The following is a 21,476-nucleotide window of genomic DNA, read 5'->3' as shown; positions in this document are numbered from 1 at the left end:
TATATAAATGCCAACCGGGCAAAAAAAAAACACATGATTGGACTCGAAATATAAGCAGCAAAGATAAGATGGCACCTATTATAACCAAAAGAACAAGCAGACCCAAAAAAATAGAAAAAACCCCCACGCCTCCCTAAACATACGGCCCTTCAGTAACCCGTCACACTGGCGCTCCAGAGTTCAGCGCAATGCAATTTTCAAGTAGTTTTGCGCCCTCATGTAGTAGCTGCCACCGGGTCTTCTGAAAACTATCTTTTAGTACTACCAACACCGCCGTGCTTCTGTTCAACCCGCGCATTTGGATGAGTCCATCCGGCGAGCTTACATTCCCGTACTTGCTCAAGTATTTCTTCATTTGCTGCACTGCTTCGTGTTTGTTCTTCGGCAGCGGCTCGTCTGGACATGGCCCTTCGAGTGCAAAGCCGTAACACCAAACCACTAGTGATGCTAAATAAACCACCCATGGTCTGTTTAGAAGCACATCGTCGCGTGCCGAGTACGGATCTTGAGGGTTGAAGTCGGATGCCCGCGGCAAGCCCCGCTCTTCTGGCATCAACACTGTGCACAGAAAATTGAGTGCATACCACGTTGCATCCCGAGCCTTGGCTGTCGGTGCCCATTGATCCTTCATACGTCTTTGTGCACCACGTAAATCGGCCTCACCAATGGTACGGCCTAGAAGTCTTTTAGCTCGAGCAAAAATTTGGCAATCAATGACATCGACGTGCATTGCCATATGCGCCAAGTGATGTAATACTGTGCGGCTTTCGAAAACCAAGTTAAGCTCGTCTCGCCGGTTGTCATCGATGCCGCCGTACGGATCGTTCCGCGCCTTTTCAATCGCCTTGTCAAAGTCTTGTCTCCACGAATCAAACGCTTTGGTTAGAGTGATGCGCCACTTGTCACGACCTCCAAGCGCCTGTGAGACCCCGCTTCCGAGCACGTTGACTTGGAGGTCTCGCTGTTGCATGTGCCACGAAACGCTAAGGAGGCCTGACATTAGAACCGTCCGGCCGAATGAGTTAGTCTGCACTTCAAAGCCTTGAAGCGTCCGCTTAAGGCCTTCCAGAAACGATATAGGCTTGAAACCATTTGATGCCATGACTGTTTCCAACCGTCCAACCTCGGACCCGCTTGTTGCTCGCCATAGTGTCTCGTCGCAGGGGAGTGGAAGTCTCATTTCATGGGCTACCATGACGGTGGAATGGCCAAACATGGTTGCATGGATCGAATCAATTACAAATGCTGCAAATGCAGTCCGGCGGGTGGACTCGTTCATAATCCAATTGCTCCACCAATCGTCGGCTGTGCTAGGCCCTGGAGTTGAGGAATGCCGTGATGTCCGTCCAACTGAAGAATCGTCGCGTTGAGAGGGAGAGTCTCGGGCTGATTTCCCTATTAAAGCTCGACCGCGGCGCATCATCGCAATTGTCGTAGCGTGGTGAATGAGCGCTCTTTCGTGCAACTCGCGGGTGGCATACATCTTTTCGTACAACTCCAAAAGCAAAAAAGTCTGGAATGCCCATAGCTTAGCGGGTGGCCGGAAGTGGTTATCCATAAAGGTTTCCCACCGGATGTGCCAAGCAAGAAAGTTAGACAGTCTAGCATCTGATGTGGTATTCGTAGCCTCACCATCATTGTTGCTAGTCTTTTCAACACAGACTGCTCCAATGGTCATCATGGATAGAAGTAGAAGATTTGGCGTCTGGTCGGGCGAGAATGTCGGTTTGTGCAAAAAGGGCACCTGGTCGCTGAAATGAAGCCAATATGACCGGATGTACGTTTGCATCATTCGCCGACTGAGCATATGTGTAGGCTGCGAACGGTCTCCTTGTAAAAATGCCTCTCCATTTCGGTCAGCAGGAACTGTTCCACGCTCAATGAAGTGCTTTTTCATGTAGTCAAATATTTCTTGACTCTTCTCTTCTGAGATAGAGGCCTCGGGAACGTCCTGCTCAAGCAGATTGTTAACTGCCATAACCTGCTGTGGAACATTGGGAAAGTAGCCAATCTGGTTGCTGTGAAGCCCCATATACATTTGGCTATAGCTGGAAAACCCATTGCTGTTTGCTTGTTAAAATAATGAACAACGAAACAAAAGTGCAATATTCATTTAACGTCGAATACTATGTTTACTTACGTTTGATAGGCCACAGGATTGTTGATAGGCGAGCTCTGATTAAACAAATAGTTAATCAGATCGTTAGGCATGCTAACATAAGGGGATTTATTCATAATTCCTTCGCTGCCAAACATGGGGAGAGTTTGGATCTGCTCAAGAACCATCATCTCAGTAGGGTTTGTCATGTTGTTTGTTAAAGGCTCGTTGAATTCAGGCCTATTTTCGTTGTTGGGAAACACCCGTGATTGAGCCTCTGCTGGTGTAGTTTGGGAAGGAAAGCTAGAAACAGGCAAATCAAAAGAGGGTTGGAAACTCTGATGGGGTATGAAGTTGACTGGATGCTGAGCGCTATGCTGGGTATGTTGAAAGTTAGGCTGGGCTACCACAGGAGACATTGCGGGATAAGGAGAAATGCCGATCGCTGACTGCGTTTGAGGGTGGCCTGGTTCTATACCTCCGGGCGACTGATGCAATTGATGATTCCCAACCATGGAAGGATTGAATGGAGAGTCGACAGCTTCAAACGGAGAACTAGTTGGAAAGATATTTATCTCCATTTGCTGTCGTTGTGGTATACGAGCACTACTAGGAAAGGATGTAGCTCCTGAGGGCTTAGAAGGAGCCTGTTGCAACTTCGTGAAGCCAATATTAGAGGTTTTACTATCCGGAGATATGGAACCAGATATGGCATGAGCCATCGCTTTTGTGGTAGAAAACTGCTGTTTTTCCGAGGTGGGGGAGACGGAATAGTCTTGATCTTTGATTTGGCTCTTGATTTTGACTTGAGCCACTTGGGTTTGGAAGTCCTGGGCCTGAGATTGGCACTGAGACTGGGTTTTAACAGACTGGCCCTGGGGTTGTTGACTCTGGTTTTGACTTGCAAGCATGTCTTTGCGATTTAAGGTTGAACCCTTGGCTGTGTGGCGATCTTTGTGTCTGTTACACAGGTCAAGACGGACAAAAGAACGTGTACAATCCGGGAAATCACAGCTGTAAATTTGCTTTGGATTGTGGTTGAGTTGATGACGATAGCTGTATAAATAGATGCGAAAAGCGGACACCATGTGCTGGTTAGTGACATTTACAGAAAAAGAAATTAAAAAAAGAACCAAAAAAAAACAGGTAATGCTAGAGAGCTCTTAACAATACATAATACAAACATGAGAATGGGAACAGGAAAGACATGTTTGGTGCTACAAACCCATCAAATGTACGCAACATTACAGCGCCAATGTTTTAATGACAGAAAAAACATGGTTAAGGGCTTGTAGCATCAGATATTGTGTAGTGAGGTGTATAACTGAAATGGGGAATAGGTAAGCCACTTACAGGTGTTCGGCACGAGAATAGCTTTTTCCACAGCCCTCATGGGGGCACTCAAACTTTTTATCCAAGCCTTTGCGACTTCTTCTTCGTTTGCGAGTAGGACCGCCGAGCGACTGTGCGGGACCACCATCGTCGTCTTCATATTCATCTGGAGGTGATCTGCTTCGGCGTCGTCCCCTATCATTGGTGAATTCAGATTTGATAGGTGTAGGTGAGCTTGCGTTGACTTCATGCCCAGATGTCGGCACTGGCTTCACTTCAGGTTGGGACATGACAAGCTGGTAGTCAGCATGTGCGCCCATTACAGATGCCATTACCACTTGTGCTCAGATAACTAGGGTCAGGTGCAACGCTAAAACCTCAACCACAGCTTTCTACAGCCGGAGATGTGGGGTTACAAGGAGATTTGAGTTGCGGCTCGCTGATGCAAAAGGTAGACTTGCGCAGGATGTCCGCAAGCAAAAGGCCTTTTAGCCTTGCTTGTGTGATGAGGGTATGTGTGCAAAAGTGAATGTTCACTTAGGCTGATAATAAATTGCGAACGCTGTTTTCTTCAACTACTAGCACAGCAAGTAGTCAAGATTAAGAAGAGCGACTCCAGCGGCCACTAGTTGGTAGTGGGGAAGTAAATGACTGGCTGAGTGGTGGCAGCCAAAGTTTTTTAGTATCAGTTGAGAATTGGAATTTTCAGTGCGTAGAAGGAGAAACTGTGTGAGTGGATAGACTCAGTGAGAGATGGCGGGGCTGGTTATTGCGAGGTCGATAGGAAATTTGCTTTGGATTATAATCACAAAACAAGACAAGACAGTTCAGACATCCGAGTCTGTGTCAAGCAACCAACCACTCCAAGCTTGGCGACGGAGATCCCTTAGGACATGACGAGAAGGGCGCGTTGACAATATGATGATGATGAGAAGAAAAGAGCTTTGGGTTTAAGAAGCGAAGTGACAGCAAAACGAAAAAAGCCCGGAGGAAATTGACAACGAAAAGCGGTATAAAAAAGCTCCTGACTAACAGGCCAAGGCTGGTTGTTGTTGTTCACGGTGAGAAGTGAGCTGTGCAGCAAGCTTGCCGAAGACCAGCTAGGACAGATTTCTGGCGAAATTATAACCTGGGTTGGCCTCAGGTAGGAAAAGCAAGACGACGATCAATAACACGTTGGAGCAACCCAAAATAAGCGTGACGTTGAAGTTGGGAGAAACCCCCTTGAAGTATGAAAAGGCTAGTAAGAAAAGGGAACCAAACAAGAAAAGAAGATGAAGAGAGATTCTAAAGAAGGTCAGCTAGCTATAACCAGCCAGGTACAAGGATTTGCCAAATTCGTAGCGTAAAGAAACGAGACAGGTGAAAGGTTAAGATCAGAGATGGATACAGGGAACAAGGGCGAGAGGCGAAGAAAGAGAGAGAATAGCAGCTGTAACAGATGGGCGGATGCTATTAGTACGTCGTAAGTTGTGAAGGACAGAAAAAAAGATTATTGCGAAGATGACGATAACGCGCAGAATCCGGATGTAACAAGAAGAAAACTTGAGAGAAGAAAACGGACTGGAAAGAAAGAGAAAAAGAGTGAGAGAAGAGGAGAAGAGAAGAAGGTGGGAAATCAAAGATAAAGGAGCCTCGTTTTTTCTTCTTTCTTTTCCCTCTCCCCTCTCTTTTTTCCACTCGGGTTATTTTAGCTCCCCTGCGTTAAGCTTTTAGTTGGGCGTATAGTAACAACGCAAGTGGAAATTCAGGCCAGCAAAGGAGTAAACCGTAGAGGTTGTGTAGGGAGTAAATGGAGAAAGCAGTGAAGAAAATAAACGAGTATCTTGAGACGGCGTAGATGCCAGAAAATCGAGGATTTGGTATACTCTTTATGGGACTTGAGAGACTCGACGCTTGGTGCTATAAGGGAGATGTGATTGTGATGGTAGAAATAAAAGCTAAGGCAGGATCGCGATAGAAAGCTAACTAGCTCAGGGTCCTCTGCTTGTACTAGCCCTGCCTAACCTGGCTCGACCTGGAGAATTATTCCAGTTTGGGTATCATGGGCGGCTCGAGTGGCCTTCTGCCAACCTTGACATGTTTGTTCGACCAGCCCCGTTCCCGACGAAGCGTTTGAAAGATAAAAAGAAAACGCAGAGCAGCCCGCCCACCCGCACAGCGCAGCAAGAAGACGAGGTAACTTTATCCCGCTAATTTAACTAGAGATATACTGAGCTTAGTCGAGATCTGTAACGGGGATAGTGCTTGTTGATAAGTGGGCAAGCCGAGGATAAACAAAGAGGACAATGGTCATTGTCGGGGACCAGTAGATCTGTGAGGCCGCAATGTGCTGTAGTGATGGATATATGCCCTAATTTTGGGCGGGCATACAGTGCAGCTTGCTCGTGTGAATGCCCCGGCAGCCTTTCTCATCTAGCCGAGTGAAACTAGGGTCATGACTGAGTCGCACTGTCTAGACGAAGGTCTGTTCGCGCAAGGTTTCAGACCACCAATTTATAGCAGCTAGTCGCTATAGTCTCTTGAAGAGCAGTGCCTAAAGAAATACTGGGAAAAAGCGGATGGTGTGTGGGCATGTTGCCTAGCCATTATAGTGGATAGAACGACCGTGACAACCGGGCCTTGCCGCAGACTTGAATTGACAAGCGTTGTTTTAGCTGTCTGTTGGTGGGGTTAATTCAGAGGTCGACGGCTTGGACATAAGATACGCTTAGACAGTCAGCAATGACCAGTTCTTAGGCCATGATCAGCAAAATTGTTGGCCATTTTGGTAGTGTAGGTCGATTGAACCCAAAAGATACATGAAATATAGCGAAGAGCAAAAAAAAAGCCCAATGAAATGACTAGTTTGGATGAGATTATGGTGGGTTATCCCTCACAAAATGCATTTGGATCACAGCATTTAGGGTTTGATAGTAGAGCAAACGGTGAAATTGCGAAATTATTTTGTGTGATAGGGCTTGGTATAGAAAAGGAAGGCGCGCGAATGTACATTCCAAGGCAAGCACGAGAGAAATTTGCATTTTATTATAGAAATTGAGGTGGTGAAGTAACATATGAAAACAAGTTCAGCAAAGCAAGGACAACCTGAGAGCAACTTTACTGTCCTAATAACTAGGAGATCGGTCTTCGTGGGGATAAGAATGTGTGGGTAGAAATAGTCCTCCCCTCATTGTGCGGAAAGGTGGGCGATGAGAAGAAGAATAACAGCGGCACGCAAAGACGAACAAAAAGCCTGAAGCAGTGAGACAATCCTGGTTGACTACTATGTAGTATACCCCACCTCCGTGTCTTATACCTGTAGAGACTCGGCTTAGTGATAAGACAGCTTTAGAGGAAACTGACCTGGTTCCGACAAGGCGCTTTCAAGTCTAGCAAATAAAATATCAAAGAACAGAAAATCGCAAAAAAGTCAACCGCGACGGGGAAGCTGGCAAGATGCATATGGGCTCTTATCTTTCTTTTCCGCCCTTTCCTTGGTGCTTGTAACTCGTGGGGGATTTTCTTCTTCAGGCAGAATTCGAAAAGTTCCGCTTGGGCTCGCTTCAATGGGGAACTCGTAGGGAGACATGCAAGCAAAGTGTAGAAATGTAGAAAAAGGACGCTAAGATTGACAATGGTGGGAGTACCCGCCCGCTGCCTCTGAAGGATCGTAGCTTGTGCAGATAAAACAAAGGGGATGGGGAGGGCGGAAGTCCAACACGCACTAGGAACCGCTGAAATAAAATCTAGAATCTGTTTAGGCTCCAGCGTGCCATACAGAGGCAGCGCCTTGATGTCATGATATAATAGGAAGCGCTTTGCTTAGATAGCTATGTGTTTATCTTGAAAGAGAAGCCCAATATATGTGAGGTTCCCTGGTTTTGGCCTCAATTGTCATGACTTCAAATCTCTACAAAAGACTCGAATACAAAGCACTTAGCTACAGTGCCTAGAGGCTCGAAGATCTGATTAGGCACGGCGCTAGAACGGGAGTAGGGCCCTGTAAAGGCCGCAGGAAAATACTTTGCCTTTGTTTACTGTCAAACTAGCCTTGAGTAAGATTGGTTTTCTAGAGAAGAAGCCTCTCTGACTAGCCTAAGCCAGAATATGGGACACTCCTGTTAGCTTAATAGATACCCTGGTCTTCATTATATGGCTCAATAGGCTTACTCGATTTTCCGATTTCGCTTTGAGTCCAAGGCACAAGAACTTTGTACGCATCCAGCCCAGCCCTTCCTTTCTATTTCATGTCTGGGCTATCAAGTCAGATAAAAGGCTAAATTGCGAAATATATGTTTTATATAGAAAAAGTCATCCGTAGCTTACGCTGTAGATCTTTGCTAGCTTGATTGCCATGCCATTTGTAGAGCGCCTTGCGTCGCAGTGCTAAAATTTGCAATGACGTATGTAGAAAACGGAAAAATAATCGCTTTTTTCCTGTCCTACCGGATTTTCACGGGCGGAATCACAAGCAATATACTTTAAATCATATGATCAAGGTCAAGTACTTACTTAGCCTAGAGAGCTGAACATATGTACATGTGCCCAAGTACATTTTATGTATCACAATGTACAATGTGCAGTTATTTCTTTGAAGAGTACCTAGAGTAACTTGAGAGAGTTTGTACTTGTGCAAGCACCTATAACTACAAGTACATGGTCAGTCCATACCGTGTTGGAGAAACTTGGCTGCCCCACAAGCACAAAGGTTACATGTGGAGAACTCATCCATGCAAATTAGACGTACTACGTATAACTGTGCGTCTGCCACACCTTTGTAGTGGCCGATAAAAGAGTGAGGGGGGAGGGGGAATGGAAACTAGAGCCTTTGGCAAGGGCACGGGGGTGGCTTTGGAGGAATCCAAAAGTACAAGCAAGGAGGTCTATCCTCTCCAATGAGCCAGGTATCGTAGTACACGTAGAGCTTGATACTCCAAGTCTCAACGTACAAATAGGTGCATTTTAGACCTCAGCCTAAGTATGATAGCGTCTTTGCATGATGTGACAGCTCTCTGTAGTCTGATATATCTTTGGGTACAATTGCAGTTGATAAAACACTTGGTATCTACTGGATTAAAACTACTAGAATTCGGTACCAACGTTGAATTTAGAAGAATATTCTTGTAGCTAGAAATAGCCGTTTAATTTTGGGTTTTCTATCTTTGGGCTATTTATTTACAGCAATATGCTATGGGATGGGGGCAGTCCACTATGACTAAGCCGACACGACTCCCTAGGCCTGGCTAAAAATTTAATCTCTCTTCCTCAGGTCTTTTCCAACAAACCACCAGCTTTGCTATCAACACTGCCTGAGATCTTACAAGAAAACAACGCCAGATTATCCTGCAACCAGTGCCGTCTTTTTTGAATTTCAATTACTGGCATTATGTGATATTCTATTTGGCGACATCCAAAGTTTTCATCGTGATTATTGACAACCTTTTGCCCAGGCGTTTGTTCCTCAGTTCTCCCAGAAACTTTCAACTTTGGTGAATCGAACAAACCCTCAACCCTAGTTCCTACTGGCCCACATATTCCTTTTTGTGGATATTGTATCTTATATCTTATCGGGCCAATGAATACCCATGCTAGTGACGTCGATAAATGGCATCTAGCAGGCGATAAGGACTTATCTGGGGGCTCGAGTGGAAAACGAAAGAAGAAAAAACGACTAGGAAAAGAGGAAAAAGAGGATGAAAACCGCTTGCAGGAGAAGGGCAAACACAAACAACATTGGTAGGTTGACATTGTGGCGTGCCCTTCCTTCTAGTTCGCCTTCTACCTTGTTTGGCTTCTCAAAATCTCCAGATTTTTCCTATTACAAACTTTGCTTCACCAGGAAGCTCTTTTGTCTGTTCTTTGGTTCGTGTTTATTTGCGTTTGCTTAATGACCCCGTACACTCGATTCGTGTTTATTGCACCTTGCACGGTAGATTTCCCCAATCTATTTTTTGGTCTTGTCGCTTCGCGATCTCTCAAGAATCCCGAGTCTGCCCCGACCAATTGCTTAGCCGCCAATATTTCGAAGAGGACCCGAACTCCCTCATAATACTTTCTTTCTATCATCCATCCAAATACCCTTAGGCAATATTCTTCCGCAATGGCCCCCTCTAAGCCGCGCAATCACGATGATTCTAAGGCCGATGGCCCTAGGGAAAAGGGCAACAGCAAGAAGAGACAAGCTAAGGAAACGCCTGTTCTGCCTCCAATTCAGAGTAGAGCTGCCTCTCCTGAGCTCCCGAGTGCCTCCGTAAGTTATAGCAACTTGATGTCTACTGGCTATGGGAATTATCTTTTCAGCCCCTCCACAATGTTCTTTCCACCCCTCCCCACCTCCGGCTTGACATGTACTGGCGACTAACAACAATTCTCTTCACCTTCATCCCAGATCGACTGGTTGAAGTTCGATCGCGAAGCGCTTCACAATTACCGTCGCGAACATACCCTCGACACCCCACCTACGTACCTTCACTCATCATACCACTTTTGGCTCTCTTTACCTGGGAGCATAGGAACCATGTCTCCTACCATGGTCGCTGCTCGCCGGAGAAATCACCGTCTACAGAGACAGACAAGAGAGAAGCTTGCGGCGACAGTACAGAGACATTTTGATGAGACTACGATTAACGAAGCTGATGCCATGGTCCACTTCATCTCGACTCTCCGCCAGCAAGGCACTCGACCCCAACGACTGATTTTGACGCCAACCGAACCCTTGATAAATAAGGGTGTTGCAAAACAACTCCTGTAGCTAGGAAGTATGGGGTGGCGTTTTTTCTTCTATGTTTTCTTCTTTTCTTTATACCAGCTGAGCGGCAGAGTGAGCCAAACAGATTATCATCTGCTACGCTACAGTCTTTGTTTCTTTTCCTCATTTATTCTTTTCCAAGCTACCCATTAAGCTCTGGGTTTGTACCAATTTCTTCGGTATTTGAGTTTCAGGAACTTATATGCTTGATTTTTTGCCTTTGTTCTCCTCTCTGTTTCTGTTTCCTTTCTCTCTGAAGATTTTCCGTTAAATTTTCCTTCTAGTCTCTTTCTCTATACCCTTGAATAATGGGGGTTCAATCGACTGTCTTCTAAATATACAGCAGCTGTTTGGACGCATGATAACCAACGAGCTGGATTATTTGATATTGATATGCTTGTGATGATTACTGGTTGTCCACTTAGCGCAGATTCTACTTTCTTACATGACTATACCTAGGGATATGTCTAACTATTGGTGGTCAGTTTCTTGGTAGTTGAAAACTTTCCAGTTGTCCGATAACGTTCTGTTTGTGGTTTCACCTGGTATTGTATGAATGGAGTTTTCGGTATTTTTGTTTTTCGACTTGAATATATAACCTAAGGGATTCATGTAAAACAAACACAATCCTTACAAGCTAGAGGCTTTGGGGGTGAAAATTGAGTTTCTAGGCGCGTTAACAGTAGATGGCCAAAAGCAAAAATAAAGCGGCCCCACTTATCCTGGCCTCTCACAGCTTTGTATGTTGTATTTCTAAGCAATGAAGTGGGTTTTTTTGAGCTGGAGGGGCTATAGAGCTTGCAGGAGCTACTGACAGTCTGTGCCAGCTGTAATAGGCTGGCACTAGAGCCAAGACGAGGCGGAAAAAAAGTTTAAGTCATCACGATATTTCAGAGAGCACCGTCGAAACTCACAGAACACCTGCGAATCCTAGGCCTGTTTTTCTGTGCTGCGTACATGAGCCGTATGTTGCTACTGCCTCTTTTTGCTTTTAGGTGTTCTTTCATTGTGTTGATTGGATTTTATAATCTTTTTTTTCCTTGCTGCCCTTAGGCTAAGCTTCAACGTTTTGCCCAACACGAAGCCTATATAGCAAACCTTCGACGTTTTGCTCTGTTTGGCCCTTACCTACGAATGTTTGTAGTGCCATAAAGCTACCTTCATCTTTCTTTCTTTCTACTACCTGAGCAGCTGCCCCTACAATTTACCACCGATATGAGCTCAAGCGTCTTCCTTAAGTCGGCTGTGCCCCGACGTCTACTTTCGCACGGTGCTACACTCCGCCCTCGCCGGCTACGGAGCGGTTGCACGTCACAGACTCGGCAGTTTCACGGCCCAGCTCGGCCTTCAAGAACGACTGGATCCGGGGCTATGCCTTCTGAAATTCGAGTATGTCCTAGTTTCTTTTTCTATCATCGCTGCTTTAATGCTTCCTGGCTAACAATTTACTCTACACACAGAAATTCCATGCGACGCCCTCCAAATTTGCCATGAAAGATCCTTACCAGACGTTGGGGGTCAACAAGTCAGCAAGTGCTGGTGAGATTAAAAAGGCGTACTATGGCCTAGCCAAAAAATATCATCCGGATACGAACAAGGAAGCCGGGGCCAAGGACAAGTTTGGAGAGATCCAGGCTGCCTACGAAATACTTTCTGATGCCGATAAGCGCAAGCAATATGACCAGTTTGGCCCAGGTGCTTTTGATTCCAATGGTAATGCCGGCAACCCGCACCCAGGTGCTGCCGGTGGAAACCCTTTTCATGGCTTCCAGGGAGGTGGCTTTGGCGGCGGCTTTGGTTTTGAGGATATCTTCTCAGCATTTACAGGTGGTCGTGGCCCATTTGGAAGTGGTAGCAGTGCAGGCCGTGGTTCTGACTACCCTGGTATCATAGTTGGCGAAAATATCGAAGTCCAGGCCACTATTAGTTTCCAGGAGGCTGCTCATGGTGTTAGCAAAAAAATCAACATTACACCGACTACCACTTGTACGTCTTGTGATGGCCGTGGCGTCAGGAGCGGCACCAAGCAATCGACATGCCCGACATGCCACGGCGCTGGCCAGGTTGTGCGCAACATTCCCGGCGGCTTCCAGATCGCCACAACGTGCACGACGTGTCAGGGCTCAGGTCAGTCGTACCCACGTGGCTCCGAGTGCCGTCCTTGCGATGGCTACGGGGTGGTGCGCACTCGCAAGACCATTACGGTCGATATACCTGCTGGTGTCGATGACGGCATGCGGCTTCGAATTGATGGCGCTGGTGATGCGCCAGCTACTGGACAAATACCGCAAGAAGGCGTGCGAACCAAGCGCGGCGATCTGTATGTGTTTGTACGTGTGGCGCCCGACTCGCGCTTTAGCCGTTCCGGCTCCGACATTCTCTACACTGCGTCTATTCCGCTGACCACTGCTGCCCTTGGTGGTGAGGTAGCAGTCCCTACCTTGGACGGCAGTGTCAGTGTCCGCGTAGCGACGGGCACCAACACGGGTGATAAGTTGACGCTTAGTGGGCAGGGTATGCCGCGCATCAACGGTCGTGGAAAAGGTGATATGCGCGTGGAGTTCAAGGTTGGGCTGCCCAAGTATCTGACATCAAACCAACGCGCTATTCTAGAGCTGTTGGCAGATGAGATGAATGACACTTCGGCTAAGCGCATCATGAATATGTCTGGGTCCAATGCAAGGTAAGTTGTTTTTTTGTTCCTAGGGCATGTCAATTTCGGCATTCTTCTCAATACCACTAACACTCAATCTATCGGTAGTGCCTCTGACGGATCGTCTCACAAGAACGAGGGTTTCATTAAATCCCTCTGGCACACGTTGACTAAAAATGCAGCACACCGAGCAGAGATGAGCAGCGAAGACAAAGCGGGCAACTCGACGGACAAGGCTAATGAGGACAAGGACAAGAAGAACTCGAACTAGTTTGATTTTTCAATAGCTTGCTCTTCATTTTCCTTCCTTTATGCGTTGGTTCTTGTCTGTCATTTCCTATTTATCTGCCACAGCCTTCCGAACTGCTTTTATTCCTTTGTTACTTCGCTGTCTCTTTCGCCTTTGTTCATGATACACACGCTAGCACGCTCTTAAACATACGGGCACTAACCCACTCACATATACACCCCCCCCCCCCCCCGCCATTTCCCATCACGGGGCTGTAGGAGGCATGTTTTTATTCATTGCTTTTCTGCAAATCCGTCGTTGCACTGTACTATATTGTCCCCTACCTGTCTCCTCTTTCTAGCTAGTTTTGTGATGAGTCCACAACGAGTCCAGGCTAGCTAATCTTTTGTACCAATAGATTACCTTGAAGAAAAAATAAAAAATGAATTACCAATCAAATCATTCACACTACAGGCTAGGTACAGGACTGTGGACCTTGTATATGTATGCAACCCTGTAGAATAACAAGAAAGAGTGTGGTGCAGAAGGCCTTAGCAAGAGGTCACCGGCGGCTAATTCAATGGGACAACAACGTGAATTGGGGTAAAGAGGAGAAGAAAGGGAACTTTCCACAGTGGATTAGAAGAACAGGACTTGCAGCGGAACAAGCGAACAAGGACAAGGGTGTGGTGATATGCAATAGGCCAATGGCAGGCTAGAGATGGGTTCACTTGGGTGCTGACGGGAGGATGAGTTGGGCGGGTAAGAGAAGAGAAACAAAGGTCCGGCGCCCTACGGAGATGAGACTCCCCCGAGTGATAAACGAGAGGAAATCGAATAAAGTTAACTGTATGCATGTACTTTGCGCCTGTGCCGGGTTATCTAGCAGCACAAAAGGTAACGAGACCTACTTTAACTTGCGCTTGCAGAGGAATCATTGGCACTTGGGAATTCTTCAGGTAGAACAAGTGGGGATATGGCGGTGGTGTGATGATTTTTCCTTTGGAGAGGAAGAGCCGGAAGGAATGCATTTGTCGAGATACTGGTAGAGAGTGATGATAGGCTGTACTTCAAAGATGGGTTAAGCCAAGCGCCGGATGGGGTCAGCCAGAGATAACAGAGATTGCGTCCATGCGTCTGCGTAAACGCAAGAAGAAAAACAAATCGAAAAGCGAGATTGCCTGAGACTTACTAGTGTAGAAAGGAGGGGACCTACCGAAAGATCGTGAGGTGTCCGAGGTGCGTTAATATATAGGTAGGTAGGTAGGTATAGCTTCGAGACAAAATTGTGCATACTGTATTAAACTATAAGCTCTCATACTTTACAGCACTGTAAGCTACCTGTAAGCACAGTGCTTTATCTTTTTGCTTAAACAGTATGACTCCTGTCCACTGTGAGTAAGAAGCAATTCGCAACTTCCTTTCTCAAAGCAAAGCCTTGTCTTCAAAACTTTCCCTCTACAAGTTTTCATCAGCCTCGTGTCACTTGTTTTTGTATACAATTTTCGATATTCTCATTTATCTGTCCATCTCATTTGTTTCTTCCCCGTGGCCACAGCTTTAATTCCCCACCCATACAAAAACAAACAACCAAACGAAATCCAAAGAAACGGCGAAACAACTAGTAGCTTCGCCCCAGACCCCTCTTTAGGCCCTGTTCTCTTCTTTTACCGCCCTTCTCAACTAGCTTTGCTTTCGTGGCTCTCTCTGGCAAGAGTGCTAATTGCTCGTTACTTTGGCCACGCCGGCGAGTACCGACCTCTTTAATTTAAGCCGATCGCTGAACCCCTCTTCCTATTGGCTTTCATCTCCCCTCCGGGATTTAAGCTCCCTCAAGCTCCGCTTCTAGGTTTGCGTTATAACGTATGCCATACAAAAATATCACCATCATCACCATCAATACCGTCAACAATAGTGATTGCTGCGATTGCCATCATTTGCAGCTTGCCTTTTTCGCGGTTTGGCTTTTGCTTGTGATTTCAAATCTCAGCCTGCTTGCCCTACCCCACGATTTGTAGCGCATTGAACGCGATTCAACAGGCTCAAACAGCCACGAAAATCAACATTCACATACTCTTCTAACCTCGGAAAAAGAGCCTGCTGTCAACTAAAATATATAAGCATTTTGTTATCTGTAGCCTCTTCTACACGATCGCTATCATGCCTCAGTCGCCCATGATCTCGGCCCCCCTCAAGGCCACCAGCGAGATTGACTGGATTGCCCCGCTTAAAGACTACATTCGTGACACCTACGGCGACGACCCTGAGCGCTATGCCGAAGAATGTGTTGCCTTGAATCGCCTGCGGCAGGATATGCGCGGTGCTGGAAAGGACAGCACAGCAGGCCGCGACATATTGTACCGCTATTACGGCCAGCTTGAACTACTTGACCTAAGATTCCCCGTGGATGAGCAGCACATCAAGATTTCCTTCACATGGTGAGCAAAATCAAAACCAAAACTAGGAAAATAATTAAATAAAACAGGCAGTTTATCTAGTATCTATGCTAACGTGTCTACTCCCCACCTATCTAGGTTCGATGCCTTTACTCATAAATCTACGTCGCAATACTCACTAGCCTTTGAAAAAGCTTCCATCATCTTCAACATCTCCGCCGTCCTTTCATGCCATGCCACTAGCCAGAACCGCTCCGAAGAGTCTGGCCTCAAGATGTCCTACCATTCCTTTCAAGCGGCTGCCGGAATGTTCACCTACATTAACGAAAATTTCTTGCATGCCCCATCAGTCGATTTAAGTCGTGATACTATCAAGACTTTGATTTCAATTATGCTAGCCCAGGCCACCGAAGTCTTTTTAGAGCGGCAAATCCGTGATGAGAAAAAGAATGGATTGCTTGCAAAACTATGCAGCCAAGCGTCCTATTTATATTCGCAATCCATTGAAGGCGTGCAAGAAAACGTCAACAAGGCTGTATTTGAGAAATCTTGGCTGTTACTTGTCCAAGTCAAAGCCAACCTCCTTGTTGCTATGAGCCAATATCACCAATCCCTTGCTGACGACGATGCAAACCACCACGGTGTTGCTGTTGGACGCCTTCAGGTCGCCGAGCGCATGGTCAAGGAGGCAAATAAGATTGCTGTTTCCTTTCCCACCACAGCACCTTCTAGTTCTAACCTCCCCTCCGAATGTGGTGCGATTCTGCAAGATATGGCTAAGAGACAGCTTGCAGCTATCCAAGAAAAGCTCAAAGAGTTTTCTAAAGACAACGACTTTATATATCATCAGGATGTCCCTTCTGAGGCAAGCCTTGCCCCAATTCCAAAGTTGCCTGCCGCCAAGCCTATTCCTGTTACTGAACTTTACGCTGGCCAAGATATACAGCGTATCACTGGCCCGGATCTTTTTGCCAAGATTATTCCCATGGCAGTGACAGAGTCTGCTAGCCTCTATGACGAGGAAAAAGCAAAACTTGTTCGCGCTGAACAGGAGCGCGTGGATATTGCTAATACAGAAATGGCAGCAAGCCTCGACTATCTGCGACTACCTGGATCTTTACAGGTGCTGAAGGGTGGTATGGACCGCGAGTTGAGACCAGACGATGATTTCAAAACTTGGTGTGGTGATGTTGCAGGCCATGAGGATCCCAGTAGCATTTTTGGCATATTGCACGACCAGAAGGCGTCTATAATATCGACACTGGACAACTGCAAGAGAGATCTCGACACCGAGGCCAGCACTTGCGAGAAAATGAGATCGAAGCATGGTGCAGAGTGGACGCAACAGCCAAGTTCATCTCTGACTACCACTCTCCGTAACGATATTCGAAGTTACCATGAGGCCCTTAAGGATGCCTCCCGCACTGACAATCACCTTGCCACCAAGCTGCGCCAGAACGAAACAGAATTTGAGGAGATGCGCAAAGCTTCAGAGAACCACGATACAGATGGGCTTTTTGCGGCGGCACTAGCCAAAGCCAAGGCTGCAGGTAGTATCAGTAGTCCTGCTTCTGCGGAGCAAAATCTACTTGATGCTGATTTTGAGGACGGTTTGCCTAGTGTCCATAGCCAAATTGCCAAGGTGGAGGATCTCCTCAAGAAGCTGAACCTCTTGAAGCGCGAGCGTAACCAAATTATGAAAGATCTAAAGGAAAAGGTGAGTCTAAGTGAAGTTTATGGTAGCTAGGAGACGGGAAGAGCTTTCACTAATGTACTCTTGATCCACTATAGGCTCATAACGACGATATTTCCCAAATCCTAATCCTCAACAAAAAGAGTATTTCTAACTACGAAAGCCAACTATTTCAATCGGAGCTAGAAAAGTTCCGCTCTTACCAGAACCGGCTGCTGCAGGCATATCATAAGCAAGCAGCAATGCTAAAAGAGCTAACAACGACATTTAATTCACTTCTTCAAGACAAGCGCGTTCGCTCAGAGCAAACTAAGTGGGAATCTGTACAAAGACAGCAATCCACAGTTGTAGCGAAGTACAAGAGGGCTTATGAGGAGTTTTTAGATCTCGAGTCTGGCCTGCAAAGAGCTAAGACTTGGTATACGGAAATGAAGGACACAGTTGAGAGCCTGCGCAAGAACGTTGATGCATTTGTCAACAACCGCCGTACAGAAGGGTCTCAGCTTCTTGACCGTATCACGGCAAATCGCAACAAAGTACCCCAAGCCGAGTTAGAACAAGAGCGTATGCGCCAGCTTATGAGCAGAATGTCTGTTGACCAACTACAGACATCTGTGTCAAGTCCAGCTGAACAAAATACAGGCTCGGGCCCTGGTCCCCGACGGCCGCCTGCACTTTTCTCAGCCGGCCAGGCCCCCCGCTATGATGGATACCAGTACGGACACGGCCATAACCATGGAACCACCAGCCCCCCGCCGCTCAATCAAATGCCACACCATAACTCGACGTACGGTAATCCGACCCTGAACGGCCAACAAAACGCCATGCAGTCGCCAAAATCGGGTTTCGGCCACCCAACATACGACCCGGCATTATATGGCCTTAACCCAGGACCTACATCCCCACAGCCTACGCAGCTTTCCTTTGGTGTTCGAGGACCTGCTTCCCCACCAGCCTCACAAACAGCCTTTATTCGTGGAACGGCATCGCCATCAGCCAATCAGTTGACCTTTTCAGGTGCTTACAGTAGTGGGTACCAACAGCAATCACAGCAACCACAACAATCGCAACAACCGCTACAACAGCAAACGACACAACAGCAACAACAACAACAGCAGCAGCAGCAGCAGCAGCAGATAAACAGACCTCCATCGCAGAGCGTTGGGGCACATGGATACATGCTTCCGCCACCACCACCAGGACCACCGCCGATTGGGCCGCAGCAGACAATTCATTACGGGCCTCAGGATTACCCTGCACAGCCGACACCGCAAGCAGGGCAACAGGATCCATGGTCAGGGCTGCGTGCGTGGAAGTAGATGGGATGGGTTAGGGGAGAGGAGATTGAGGCAGCGAAAGAATATCACAGAGGGAAGACGCTCTTTTTTGACATGACACGTGGGTGGCATTACAAGATGGATATGATGAGATCAATACGCGGAAGCAGAGGGTAGAGATTGAATACTATTAGTATTATAATACTGCATATTTTATTCCTGAAATTCGGTGTACAATTATTTGGCTTTGACCTCGAATGTCTTACTTTACAACAATGTATAAGCTCCATTGATTTCTCTTTTTCTAGGTGATATTAAGCTTAATAAAATAATTATTAGACAGAACAAATGTCAAAGCCGAAGAAGGCAAACTAGATATGTATCAGCCAAAAAGCAAAGCCTCTATTGCATAGCAATTCTGAGATGATTTAGCCAGACCAAAAGTGTTGAAGCAAGGCAGGGCTTATTGCAAATCCCCGCACACTGGCTGGCTTACCTATAGAGGGTTGAGTTAGGGTTCGGAAATAAGATCTCTGTTAAGGACGTGTTGGTAGCCAAATTAGGAGAAGAGGAATGAATCCGTTGCACCGAGATGGACGGGCCTGTTGGTAGGGAAAGAGGTACATGTTGGGGGGAGGTGAGGCAAAGATGGAAAGAGAAGAAACAAGGTATGTGTATGCGTCATAGGAAAGTACTTGGGCGCGCAGCTATGCCTCGGGATAGATACCGCTAGATAAGTGGAAAGGAAGGTGTGTTTTGAGAAGTTGCTCTTTGCTTCTCCAACTTTTTATTCTTTTTTTAACCTCCCTCCTTCTTTGCTATCTATTTATCTGCCTGTCAAATCTCTCACTCCGGGCTTATATTATTTCAATAATAATAGTTTCTTTACCTCCTTATTACTTTGTCCTTTCTCATAACCACAACCACAATAGTTAGCAACCATGCCTCAGCTTTCCGGCCTTGAAGTAGCAAAACATAACACGGCCGACTCGTGCTGGGTTGTAATACATGTGAGTCTTCCACCTGCCTGTCTTCTTGTCTTTTCAGCTCCGACTTTCTAGCTTCTAGCTCCATTTTAACGTCATGCTAACACCTTGACGCAGGGAAAAGCATACGATGTTACCGACTTTCTACCAGGTGCGTTGAAGTTTGACTAAAGTAGAGGCATTTACCTTCTGCTAATTCTAAGTGTTAATTCTGCCTTGATTAGACCATCCCGGTGGCAAGAAAATTATTCTAAAATATGCGGTAAGTCATTCAACTTTCCCCTCTTGCCCTAATCCCTGACTAATGCTGGTCTAGGGACGCGATGCCTCAGAAGAGTTTGATCCAGTCCATCCCCCAGATACCCTCGACCGCTACCTGCCCAAAGAAAAGCACCTCGGCCCTGTTGACATGGCCACTGTTGATTCCAGCAGTCTTCTCTCTGATGCTGAAGTTGCCCAGGAAAAGGCTCGCCAGGTCGCTATTGCCGCTCAGCCGCCACTCAGCCAATGCTACAACTTGCTAGACTTTGAGGCCGTAGCTAGTCGAGTCATGAAACGCGGAGGATGGGCTTACTACTCCTCTGCCGCCGATGATGAGATAACCATGCGTGAAAATCACGCGGCTTTTCACCGCATCTGGTTCCGCCCTAAAATCCTGGTCGATGTAGCTAAAGTCGATATCAGCACTTCTATGCTAGGCTCGTCTGTAAAGATGCCCTTTTATGTCACAGCGACAGCCCTCGGAAAACTTGGCCATCCAGAGGGTGAGGTAGTTTTAACGCGGGCTGCGGGCAAGCATGGAATTGTGCAGATGATACCCACTTTAGCCAGCTGCTCATTTGACGAAATAGTCGATGCTGCCAGCTCCGTTCCTGGCTCCAACGGTCAGGCCCAAATTCAATGGCTGCAGCTCTACGTCAATACTAATAAAGAAATCACGCGTCGTATTGTGCAGCATGCAGAGAAGCGGGGCTGCAAGGGATTGTTCATTACTGTTGATGCGCCTCAGCTTGGTCGTCGTGAAAAAGACATGCGTTCTAAATTCACTGACCCCGGTGCTAAGGTACAAGCTGATGAGGGCATGGAGAGCGATACATCTCAAGGTGCAGCACGAGCCATTAGCAGCTTCATTGATCCAGCATTGAGCTGGAAGGACATCCCTTGGTTTCAAAGCATCACGAAGATGCCTATCATCATCAAGGGCGTCCAGAGAGTTGAGGATGTCATTCTCGCCTATGAAGCGGGTCTGCATGGCGTCGTACTGAGCAACCACGGCGGCCGCCAGCTGGAGTTCTCGCGCTCAGCCATTGAAATACTGGCTGAGACTATGCCAGTGTTGCGGCAGCGGGGCATTTTCGGTGGCCGTGATCGCAATGGTCGCATGTTTGAAGTTTTCATCGATGGTGGTGTCAGACGCGGCACCGACATTATCAAGGCGCTCTGCTTGGGGGCTACGGGCGTCGGCATCGGACGGCCCTTCTTATATGCAATGTCGGCATATGGCCAGCCTGGCGTTGAAAAGGCCATGGCTCTGCTCCGCGATGAGCTGGAAATGAACATGCGGCTAATTGGCGCTAATACTATTGATCAACTGACGACTGACATGGTAGATGTGCGCAGTCTAGCAACACACTCATCGGGAGCGACGGATAGCTTATCATCAGAGACATACCAACCGCTACAGCTTCCGCAACAGTTGCCTAAGCCTAAGCTATAAGAGTGAGGATGTCTGTAGCTTGGTTGAGTACGACAGAGAAGAGGGGCCAGTTTGTTACGTAGCATTTATCATGACGACATAGTGGAGCAGTGCAATTAGGGTTATACTTGTTTACAAGGGTTTACCAGACAGAAGTACAAGTTGAAGTGAAGCAAACATCATACTAACTTGTTTGCTGCTGACCCGCTCGGGTTGTTGACGACAAACAATGACGTAGATGGAAACTTGTGTTTGAAGAGAAGCTTGGCTTTTTCCAAGGTTGCATACTTCTACTAGAATCACTCTATATTTCATTTTAGAGGAACCCAGACATAACAACAAAGTTAAGCCTTTCATGCCCTTGTACGGCTAGGCTTATCTCTTCT

The 21,476-nt window shown here is 46.8% G+C and overlaps 5 protein-coding genes across 5 annotated transcripts; 4 read left to right on the top strand and 1 right to left on the bottom strand.

The window, feature by feature from the left end:
* Positions 1-160: 160 nt before the first annotated feature.
* HOO65_010625 (Zinc finger protein klf1) lies at positions 161-3,762 on the bottom strand (the record flags this gene model as incomplete). The annotated part of the gene is made up of 3 exons (XM_071005320.1): positions 161-2,018; positions 2,141-3,058; positions 3,452-3,762. The coding sequence occupies 3 exons, from the start codon at positions 3,760-3,762 to the stop codon at positions 161-163; spliced, it is 3,087 nt and encodes a 1,028-aa protein (XP_070862447.1).
* A 5,750-nt stretch (positions 3,763-9,512) lies between these two features.
* HOO65_010624 (uncharacterized protein) lies at positions 9,513-10,163 on the top strand (the record flags this gene model as incomplete). The annotated part of the gene is made up of 2 exons (XM_071006161.1): positions 9,513-9,662; positions 9,801-10,163. The coding sequence occupies 2 exons, from the start codon at positions 9,513-9,515 to the stop codon at positions 10,161-10,163; spliced, it is 513 nt and encodes a 170-aa protein (XP_070862446.1).
* A 1,212-nt stretch (positions 10,164-11,375) lies between these two features.
* Positions 11,376-13,084, top strand: HOO65_010623 (DnaJ -like protein 1, mitochondrial; the record flags this gene model as incomplete). The annotated part of the gene is made up of 3 exons (XM_071005698.1): positions 11,376-11,549; positions 11,621-12,843; positions 12,922-13,084. The coding sequence occupies 3 exons, from the start codon at positions 11,376-11,378 to the stop codon at positions 13,082-13,084; spliced, it is 1,560 nt and encodes a 519-aa protein (XP_070862445.1).
* A 2,118-nt stretch (positions 13,085-15,202) lies between these two features.
* On the top strand, positions 15,203-18,450 carry HOO65_010622 (Vacuolar protein-sorting protein BRO1; the record flags this gene model as incomplete). Its single annotated transcript, XM_071005358.1, has 3 exons — positions 15,203-15,480; positions 15,577-17,155; positions 17,230-18,450. 3 exons carry the CDS (start codon positions 15,203-15,205, stop codon positions 18,448-18,450), a joined length of 3,078 nt encoding a protein of 1,025 aa, XP_070862444.1.
* Positions 18,451-19,349: 899 nt separating this feature from the next.
* Positions 19,350-21,111, top strand: HOO65_010621 (Cytochrome b2, mitochondrial; the record flags this gene model as incomplete). Its single annotated transcript, XM_071005682.1, has 4 exons — positions 19,350-19,418; positions 19,512-19,545; positions 19,619-19,656; positions 19,711-21,111. 4 exons carry the CDS (start codon positions 19,350-19,352, stop codon positions 21,109-21,111), a joined length of 1,542 nt encoding a protein of 513 aa, XP_070862443.1.
* Positions 21,112-21,476: the final 365 nt, after the last annotated feature.

This window comes from Ceratocystis lukuohia (assembly GCF_044167205.1).
Source record: "Ceratocystis lukuohia strain C4212 chromosome Unknown Supercontig1_pilon, whole genome shotgun sequence".
Classification (NCBI taxonomy): domain Eukaryota; kingdom Fungi; phylum Ascomycota; class Sordariomycetes; order Microascales; family Ceratocystidaceae; genus Ceratocystis; species Ceratocystis lukuohia.
This window is presented reverse-complemented; position numbering and strand designations above follow the sequence as displayed.